Source organism: Micromesistius poutassou, assembly GCF_964030765.1.
Source record: "Micromesistius poutassou genome assembly, chromosome: 2".
In the NCBI taxonomy this organism is placed as follows: domain Eukaryota; kingdom Metazoa; phylum Chordata; class Actinopteri; order Gadiformes; family Gadidae; genus Micromesistius; species Micromesistius poutassou.
Window position 1 is genome coordinate 8,705,142 of NC_140272.1, and position 10,526 is coordinate 8,715,667.

The following is a 10,526-nucleotide window of genomic DNA, read 5'->3' on the forward strand; positions in this document are numbered from 1 at the left end:
CCCCCTCGGACCCTCCGCCATTCAGGTGCTCGGTGGGGCCCTCGAGTGCTCGCTGGCTTATTCCATTCCCCCCCCCCCCCCTCCCTTCACAGGGAGCCCCTCCCCTCGCGGCTCAGGAGAACTCCCGCTCCCCAGCGCTGGGCCCACACTGCGTTTCTCCGCTCCTCCTCCGCGCTCCAGCCGCTCTTTGTCAGCAGAACGGCTCACTTTTCCCCGGGCCCTGCAGGCGGCGCGTTCTGTGGCTGTTTTTTCCCTCCTTATGGCTCTCACCTTCAAGCCTTTCTCTGGCTCTTTGTTTCCCCGGGGCCCGGCGGCGGGGCCCGGCGGCACGGCCCCCACTGTTTGGCCCCCCCTCACACCGCTACAACCAGACGATACACACGCACCCCACGCCTTTCATCTGGAAGGAAACACACATCTCAGCATAACGCCGCGCTCCGCCGCTTTGTGCAAGAGAAACAACAAAGGAGATGAATGGCAAAGAAAGTTGAACTTGACAGGTTCTCCTCCTCTGGCTCCTCCTCCTCCTCCTCCTCTGGCTCCTCCCAGGGCCGCGGTGATTCAGGGAGAGACGCAGAGCTGCCACTCAACGCCCGCTGGGACGATCAGACCCGTGAGGGTCAACCCTGACACTCAAGTCCTGTTCTGCCCAGTGCCCTTCGGCCAGGCACCTCCGACCTAGCCAAGCCTCCTCACAAACTAGATGAGGAAGAGGGGGAGGAGGAGGAAGAGGAGGGAGAGGAGGGGGAGGAGGAAGAGGAGGAGTAGGAGGAGGGAGAGGAGGAGGAGGAGGAGGGGGAGAGAAGAGGAAGAGTAGGAGGAGGGAGAGGAGGAGGAGGAGGAGAGGAGGAAGAGGAGGAGTAAGAGGAGGGAGAGGAGGAGGGGGATGAAGAGGAAGGAGAGGAGGAGGATGGACAGCAGGAGGGAGAGGAAGGAGAAGGAGGAAGATGGATAGGAGGAGGAGAAGAGCAAGAGGAAGAGGAGGAAGAGGAGGTGAGGAGGAGGGAGAGGAGGAAGGAGGGGGAGGAGGGAGAGGAGGAGGAGAAGATGAGGAGGAGGAGGGAGATGAAGAGGTACGAGAGGAGGAGAAAATGGTGAGAGAGGAGGGAGAGTAGGAGGAGGAGGAGGAGGGAGACACCAGGGGTAGCCTGGACTCTGGGAGGGTTAAGGTGCTGTATTAGCCTCCTGCTCTCTCCTAATCTCTCATGTGACAAGGTGAGCCTGTAATAATGTATGTGTGTCTGTGTGTGTCTGTGTGTGTGTGCGTGTGTGGACATATAGGGCAGGTCTGGGGGCGTCTGGGAGGGGGGGTGTTCTGAGTGGGTTACTATGGTAATGAAGTGTCGTCATCAATAGGTCCTCTTTGGCCGGCCAGTGAGGATCCCAGTAGGCCTGCGGTGGCTCTGAAAGCAGAGCAGGTAGGATTAGACCGGCCCATTGTCCTAAGTGCATAATGTCTTGCAGTTGGATTTAAAGACCCCCCACCACCATCTCCCTCCACCACCTCACCTCCCACCACCCTTTCAGTGGCCGAAAGGGGGTCTGGTTATTATTGGGCTGAATGTGGCACTGTCAGACGGGAGAAATGTTTCCACAGCATTGATTAAACACTTGGTCTTTTAGTTTGAGTGTGTGTGTGTGTGGTTGTGTGTGTATTTGTGTGCTTCTTCGTATCTGCGTTTGTGTGCGTGCCTGTGATTGCGCTTTGTGTGTCGTGTGCACAAGCTAGTGGGATGGAGAGGCACTGCAGTGAAAGGCATTACATGTAAAGTGTTAAGATTGATGTACATGTATATCTAATGTGGCCTGTGTGTGTGTGTGTGTGTGTGTGTGTGTGTGTGTGTGTGTGTGTGTGTGTGTGTGTGTGTGTTGATGTGCGTGTTTATGTGTGTGTTTGGTGTGTGTGTGTGTGTGTGTGTGTGTGTGTGTGTGTGTGTGTGTGTGTGTTTGTTGTGTGTGTGTGTGTGTGTGTGTGTGTGTTGTGTGTGTGTGTGTGTGTGTGTGTGTGTTGATGTGCGTGTTTATGTGTGTGTGTGTGTGTGTGTGTGTGTGTGTGTGTGTGTGTGGGTGTGTGTGTGTGTGTCTGTGTGTGTTTGTGTGTAGCAGCTAGGGCCTGTTGCTCAGCATTAGTGTCTCTGTTTCAGCAGCCATCATTCCAAGCCTCCGCTAATTGCAGACACAGCTGGCTCTCAGCAGGGTGCGTGCTACACACTACTACTAACGCGGCCCGCTTCACTCACACACACACTTACACACACAAAACACACAAAGCTTCTCGCTGTCTCTCTCTCTCTCTGGAATTTTCATGAGGATAACATTTCATCATTGCGATGAAACTATGTACATGAATTAAATAAGCATCATGGTGTCTAGACACATCAGCACTAGACTTCAGGAAGGTGTTGGTAGAATAAAGAGGGATTAGCCGGACACAAACACAGCCAGCAGCCGAGGGGCGCTGGAGCGCTGGGATTAACCGGGCTGCGCTCTCCTCCTGGGTCCTGGGACATTAGCATGCTAATAGCCGCTCCGTCGGAGAGAGGGCCGCTCTCCTCCACCTTCCTGACTACCTTTCTGTTTAAACACAGACACACGCACGCACACACATGCACGCACACAGGCAGGCCGGCACGAACACACGCACGCATGCACTCGCAGGCAGGCACGCACGCACACACACACACACACACACACACACACACACACACACACAGGGAGGCATGCACACACACGCAGCGATGGAGAGGCAGTAAGAGGCAGAGTCCCGGGTTTCTTGTAATCCCTGTGTACCCCCTGTGAAAGGAAGACATGGGAGGGGGGGGGGGCCCTCCAGCCCACCACATTCTTGGCTCCTAAAAGCAACAAAGGTCCACGGAGCCCTGACGGGCCCCTAGAGGAGGCCTCCTGTCCCCACAAGGTGCTGCTGTGTGTGTGAGCGAGAGAGCAGAGACACACAGTGAAAAGCGCGGCTGGTTCATTGGCATCAGTGCTCGCTCAGCCCGAGGGGGGGGGGGGGGGTCTATAGGGACTAGGTGACTGCAGGAGTGGAACCGGGGATGATGGGGGTGGAGAGACACCGTCACTAACCTCACCAGCCCACCCTGCGCCCCCCCCCCCCCCCCCCCCCCCCCCCCCCCCCACGCAGCGGAAGCTCCCCCTAAACATGCAAAGACGTTGGGTGTGAACACCGCCTTCAGAGTGAGTGTGTGTGTGTGTGTGTGTGTGTGTGTGTGTGTGTGGTGTGGAATGTCTGTTTGTTTGTGCGTGAGTGTGTGTGTGTGTGTGTGTGTGTGTGTGTGTGTGTGTTTGTGTGTGTGTGAGTGGAGTGTGTGTGTGCATGAGTGGAGTGTGTGCGTGAGTGGACTGTGTGTGTGTGTGTGTGTGTGTGTGTGTGTGTGTGTGTGTGTGTGTGCATGAGTGCGTGAGTGGAGTGTGTGCGTGAGTGGAGTGTGTGTGTGTGTGTGTGTGTGTGTGTGTGTGTGTGTGCGTGAGTGGAGTGTGTGCGTGAGTGGTGTGTGTGTGTGTGTGTATGTGTGTGCGTGTGTGCGTGTGAGTGGAGTCTGTGTGTGTGTGTGTGTGTGTGTGTGTGTGTGTGTGTGCGTGAGTGAAGGGTAGGGAGTGAAGATTCTGGAGGAGGAGGAGGTGCTGGTGGAGGCGGTGATGGTGGAGAAGGGGGAGGAGGAGGTGATGGTGGAGAAGGGGGAGGAGGAGGTGATGGTGGAGGAGGTGATGGGCTGGTGTCAAAAGAGGGCAGGAGGTCGCTCTGTCTCCCGGTTCCCGCTCCAAGGGGGGATGGACTGGCAGATGTACGTGCACTTCTGTGTGCCTGTGAATGTGTGTGAATGTGTGTGTGTGTCTGTGGTGCGTGTGTGTGTGTGTGATGATGGGAAAGGGTGGGCTTGTTGCCTGTGCCCAGGTGGGGGTTCATCTGTGTGTAGTTGGGGGCGGAAAGTGTGTGTGTGTGTGTGTGTGTGTATGTGTATATACACAAATCACACACATACACATACACACACACCCCTTGACATCCCTCTTGGTCCTGATTTTGCCCCTCCAAGCCATCGCTTCAGATGGAGTCGTTACAACGCCCCAGATTTGATGGTTGTCAGGTTATGGCATTAAGTATGCAGAGACACATAACGCTTGTTTTGGCTGTTAGGCAGCCTGCCCCCCGCTGATCCCCATTCGGCCTAGGAAGAAAAAGAGAGCGGCAGTGAAGTCGTCAGATGGATGCTTTTGTTAGCCTCTGCCAAGGGGGACAAAGCGAAGGAAGGGCCAGCACTGTTCATTTCACAAGCTTGGCTCCGACAAGGCTTTCTAAAGTCGACATGAGTTGTTTGTTGTAAGCAGGTGGATCCTGTTTTAGATCCTCCACAGAGTACAGTGGGATCGAGGACTTTGACACCTCCATGTTTTTTTAGAGACCAGAGTGATTGGTTGGTTTGGTTCCCAAAGCTTGGATGCGTTTGCTGTGAAGTTGAAGTGCTTGCTCCGGAGAAGGTGTTAAGAGTACCATTTGGAGATAAAGATGCATGAGGAGACCACCAATGAAACCAGTGGGTTAGTCATTTGAGATCCACAGCAGGGAAGGAGAAGGTTGATACGACAGGTTTAACTTCATTTAAATGAACCCTGAACATTTGACTGAGAGAATTAAGAAAATGACAATAAAACACAAATACAACCAATTTAATGAACCATTACGGTGTGGGTAGCCACAGCCCTGGTCTGCTGGTCCAGGGGTTCAGTCAGGGCTCACAGAGGAGTGTTTAACCCAGGTAGCAAACCACCCCAGTCTGCTGCAGTGCCTCAGATCCCATTAGCAGAAGAAAGGCACGGAGATGCTATGCGGTGGATGTGTCGCTCCAGGCCTGGCCTCCCTGCGGGGGGTTACGCTCGGGGCGAGATCACAGGCCTGCTGGCGTGGCGATGCCTTCACAGGCACACTGCGCTATAGAGGAAGCTCTGCCACCAGGGCGCCACACTGATTCACCCCTCGCCGCCTCCCACCGCCATTTTCCACCCTGCTCAGAGGACGGACCCACATGCAGGATCTGTCTGTCTGGCGTTGGACCTTTTGAGGTCTGAGTTCTCCAAATCCCCAGCAGGTGGTTCACTTGTGGACCCAGGATGCCCAGCTTCAGGGGTCTGAGGATTCAGATCAAAACATAAGTGTGCTTTGGGAAAGAGCTTAACATGCACATTATTATGAATATGACTGCTAAACCTTCTGAATGGAGCCCCTCCCTCCGGATCTCCCTTGTACCCACTCAGTCTGCACAAGGGACAGGAGCGGGACATTTCACTGTGCACTGATCAGCTCTTTGCTGAACATGTTAACAACCTCTTGAGTGAGGTGTATATCCAGTTCAAATGTAAAAAAAAGTAGTTTACAAGTAGTACTTCCTATCACTATTTGTCTTGCTATGTGATGTGAAAAAGCATGACTAGTCTCCATGTATTTACATGATTTTACTAGATCTTTTGTGTGTGTGTGTGTGTGTGTGTGTGTGTGTGTGTGTGTGTATGTGTTTGTGTGTGTGTGTGTGTGTGTGTGTGTGTGTGTGTGTGTGTGTGTGTGTGTGTGTGTGTGTGCATGCATGTGTGTGTTTTCACAGCAATGGTATACCAGTACTATGAACCTCCTGGGAACATGGCTGACTGACCGTATGGACCTCCAGCTTCACATGTACCAGCTGAAGATCCTAATCCGGGTTGTCAAGGTGAGGAACTCTCATAAGTTACTGCTGAAATCTGTCTGTTATGGATTGGACCTGTTTAAAGAGCCAGTAAACCCAGAACACCTTTTTTGGTTTTAAACAGGGTCGTTTGTCTTCTATGATTGTCAACAGAGTAATCTATGCCCTTTTATCAAGTTACTGAAATAAGTCCCCAATTTCAGGACAAAAGGGGTTAAATCCTGTGTTTTTTCCATTCTCCCCAAAACACTACGAAAGCTGAAAGTCTGTCTGGGCAGTGTCTGTTGATGTGTGGAGCTCTGTCTGGGTGGTGTGTGTGGAGCTCCGTCTGGGCGGTGTGTGTGGATGTGTGGAGCTCTGTCTGGGCAGCGGTGGATGGCGCCGTCCGAGAGAAAATTGGGCTTTTCGAACACTTATATCGAACACTTATATTACTTATATTATAACGCCACGTTGTGTGTGGATGGTGAAGCTCCGTCTGAGAAGCGATTTATTTAATGTCCACTTCCGAGTGAGGGTTAGGCTTCCCAGACACCTTTAGTATAATGCTATGGTATGTGATGCAGTTCATATACAACATCTCTCATTTTTATTATTATTATTATTATTATTAATTCTCATAACAGTTACACAACGTTGGTACCAAGTAAGTGCTTAGTATTATAAAGTTGCCGTGGGTCCTAACCATGGGGATAACTCGCCACCCTCTTTCCTAAAAACATTTTTTTTAATCACATAGTGTTCAATTACTTCTGAATCAGTGGACTCACTGGCTCTTCAATGCAGCGCCGCCGCTCCCCATACGCAGAGTACGCAGGTACCTGGGGGGGCTCCCAAAATGAAGGTTGATAATTAATACATTACAATTTTCAAAATATATAAATGAATGACGAACAGGTCCACCGTTGTTATTTCGCATCGGAGGCGGAGCACCCACTATCAGCGCAGTCCACCCCCCCCACCTCCCGCCAACAATCTGCGCGTAGGGCCCCCAAAAGCTTAGCAACGGCTCTGCTTCAATGGCACAATCTTCATTTTGATGGAGGCCATTTTAAATGCAATTCCAGGCAATGATGTCAAATGTCAACATAGGAAACAGTTCTTCCGTATCTATACTTACCATTTATCTATTGTCTATAGCGATTTGTGGCAGCGACTTCAACTTTACTGCTGATATATAAAATGCAGTCCTCTAAAACATAGTTATTGAACTTATGCAAAGACAAGGTGGTGAGATACATGAACTGACCATGTGTGTCCAAGTTCTTGTTAAATACAACCTGCTGGCATCAAAGAAACCCATGTCTCTACTCTAAAGATATTAATCTCAGGGACAGTGACAGATGTGCTGAAACAGAGGTTGTTGTTGAAGTGGGATTTTAACTGAGCTGACATGGGGCCGGATGCCATCCATGTTTTTGGTGCTGGCTCTTTGGATCCTATTACATCTTGGGTCATTCCAAAGAAATGTCACTGTCAAGCAAAATTTATTCATGTGTCAGATGTCATAGGGCCTCAGCCTCATAGGGTCTGCGCCTCATAGGGCCTCAAAGGGCCTCAGTCTCATAGGGTCTCAAAGGGTCTCAGTCTCATAGGGCATCAGTCTTATAGGGTCTGGGTCTCATAGGACCTTAGCCTCAAAGGGCCTCAGTCTCATTGAGCCTCAGTCTCATATGACATCATTGGGCCTCAGTCTCATAGGGCCTCAGTCTCATAGGGCCTCAAAGGGCCTCTGCCTCATAGGGCCTCAGTCTCATAGGGCCTCAGTTTTAGTACCGGATTTCACTGATCTCCCCCGCCTCCTTTATCTTGAGAATAAGTACTTCACTGACCTCCCCCTCCTCCTCTCCCTTTAGAAGAGGTACCAGAATTCACTGACCTCCCCGTCCTCCTCTCCCTTTAGAAGAGGTACCGGACTTCACTGACCTCCCCCTCCTCCTCTCCCTTTAGAAGAAGTACCGGTCTTCACTGACCTCCCCCTCCTCCTCTCCCTTTAGAAGAGGTACCGGACTTCACTGACCTCCCCCTCCTCCTCTCCCTTTAGAAGAAGTACCGGGACTTCCGTCTGCAGGGGGTGCCGGACTCCACGCTGAACAGCAAGATGTACGACACCGTCCGCAACCGGCTGACCCTGGAGGAGGCCACCGCCTCGGTGAGGGAAGGGGGGATGCAGGGCATATCCATGAGAGACAGCGATGAAGAGGACGATCACTAGATCAAACCAGTAACAAAGACACCCCCCCCCAAAGCAAACCCTACCTTACAGGACCCTTGGCCATGACACACTGGCCCTCGGCGAGCCGACGGGAGGGAGTAGAACCGCCTCAGAAGGTTTTGTTCCACAGGGATGTAGCTGAAGGCCTCTCTGACTAAAGGACTTCTTCTTTTGGATGAAAATAGCCTTTGCTTTCCAATTTGACCATTTGGGTTATTCTGAAAACATGTATACTCTCATTCTCATACTTGCCCAAATGATTGCATCTTCCAAATGAAAGGCTAAATTATAAATATAGTGATAGCTATGTTTGGCTCATATTAAACAAACAAGCCGGAGATTCGTGAAAAACACATGAACATATTATGAAAGCCTCTACTCGTGGCCATTTTGACTCAGGGCTAAAGCACAGACATGGTATTCCAGACGAGAACAGACGTGAGGTTTCATTTGACAAAGTTATATCTCTGCTCCGCCTGCTAGACCGTCCACTGCCATACTAATTCCCTCTTCCAGACAAATGAATTGATGTTAAATTAAACTGATGTGTCGTGACGAGAGACTCCCCTTTACATGAAAGAACAAAAACAGATTCCATGATGTAATAAAATTGGCCCACATACCAAAGTGAACCCAACGTATGGGTTTTCACAACTCATGTTCTTCATTCCCGTTGCTATTGATTGGCGGTGAGTGTGTGCTGAGAGCAGCGACGTGACGGCCCACCCACGCCGCGCCTCTCTGCTGGACACGAGATGGAAAGCCAAGGGTTCCAGGGCCAGTGTAGCATAGTTAAGGAGGAAATAAGTCCTGCCGCTGTCTGACGTTAGCCCGACAAACAATGCATGTACCACGACATATATTTACCTTCCAGGTCGCTGTCACCGACCCGGTACATGGGGCAAAAGCCCACTTCTGACCCGTAGCTGTGCCATACATCCAGCGTTTTGAGCAGTAAAAGCGAGACTACACAGAAACTGTTAAATGGTTTGGGTAAGCGGAGAGTTGTGATATTCTGCTCTCCACTCCGTGTTCTGGATAAGCAATATGGAGAGCCATTTGTGTGAGTTGTCGGGCTGTGAATGTGTCCCTGTGGAAGGATCAGAAGGGCCAGAAGGCTGCTGTACCGGGTTTTAGAGAGCTCTACACCTGGAGGGAGCTTTAGCACATTGTTGTAAGAGGTGTGAATATGACCTTGTGTGTTCTCGTGATCGGTCTGCATGACACATCCACCACAACAAATATAACAATAACTGGAACACGCAGCAGGTCTTAAAAGAATCATTGATCAGACCTGCATTAGTTGACTGTGATGTGAGCGAGGGGGGACTCAGAGCTTCTGCTTTTGGTACACTCTGAAATAATGTGTGCCTGTGGATACTGCATTTGTCATCCTGGTAATCTATTTGATTTGTATTTATTTGAGATATATCTAATTCCAGCTAACCCATGTAGAGGGTGTGTGTGTGTGTGTGTGTTAGTATGTATACACAATAAATCATTACTGTCCCCCGTCCAAGGGGGATGTAAACCACCCAAAGGTACGTTTAACGTATTAACGAATTAATCTGGGTTCAACACACCTTGGATTTGAGCTTTGCTTGAGATTCATCCAGATTCCTGCTGTATTTATCACACAAGCCCAAAGCTGTTTATTTCAAACATCCTTTTTGTTCTCAGATGCAATATTTATCCATAGTTTAAGAATTCTTCTGAAATGTTTACGGATTGTTTACACAAAACGCCAATCATTCCATTTATAAATGTTGAGGTTGAAGATATTGAAACAATAAAGTTGGTTAATTTATTGAGTTGTATGGTCAGTATGTTGCATAGATGTAATTCCAGAATGTGTGTGCAGTTAGTTTTTTCACATTTTTATAATGGATTATGGGAAGTGAAGTCTTTCTCTGCCAATGTTGTTTTATAAACGTTGTCCCAGAGTTGTACGTTGGCCTGCGTGCCAGACTGCATGTCCCAGGTGTACTCAGCCAGAAGGTGTCTGTTCCCTGTGTCGCGTCGTGGAGTCTTCATGCTTCTGCCTTCTAGGTTAGCAAAGTCCGACAAAGACATTTCCAATAAAGGTTATGTGGAAAGTGTGTTTTGTGTGTTTTTTTCTGTTCAGATGTTGCATTGCTAGTGGTTCAGACCCTGTGTAAATAACTAGTTAAGAATATGATTGTACACATCTAAAGTTGACCTTGATGACTCAACCCTTTATGTTTAAGTTAAACCAGTAATAAAATACAACAGTTATTATGTTATGTTATTGTACATTTCAAAAAGGCTCCAGCCTATAAGATGTCTGTGATGATGACAGATGTCACTTCGCTTGAAGGAGATGAAGATATGCTTTTGAACAGACTGCAAAAGATCCATATTTGTTAATCTGTGGTGCTGACCTGCGACCTTCTTGCTGGGTCTCAGATTAAATGTCCTGGATTAAGACGTGGCTTCTCTCCGTACTTTAGCATCCACAAGGCGATTGGAAGAACTGGAGAGATCATGAATCAAGAAAGGCCAAAAAACAAAAGCAAGAAGCCCAAGATTGAATCAAAAAGCCCCAGGGATTAGACATAAGACACCCAGAAATGTAAAGAGGATGTGATATG

At 49.7% G+C, this 10,526-nt stretch overlaps 1 protein-coding gene across 1 annotated transcript in view; it reads left to right on the plus strand.

Annotated features, from left to right (window-relative positions):
• Nucleotides 1–9,824, plus strand: part of cadpsa (Ca2+-dependent activator protein for secretion a) — a 110,065-nt gene extending 100,241 nt beyond the window's left edge. Inside the window, exons 26-27 of the mRNA XM_084464661.1 lie at nt 5,619–5,723; nt 7,744–9,824. Coding sequence (XP_084320787.1) covers nt 5,619–5,723; nt 7,744–7,914 — 276 coding nt within the window. The 3' untranslated portion in view covers nt 7,915–9,824. The remainder of the gene's footprint in view (nt 1–5,618; nt 5,724–7,743) is intronic.
• Nucleotides 9,825–10,526: the final 702 nt, after the last annotated feature.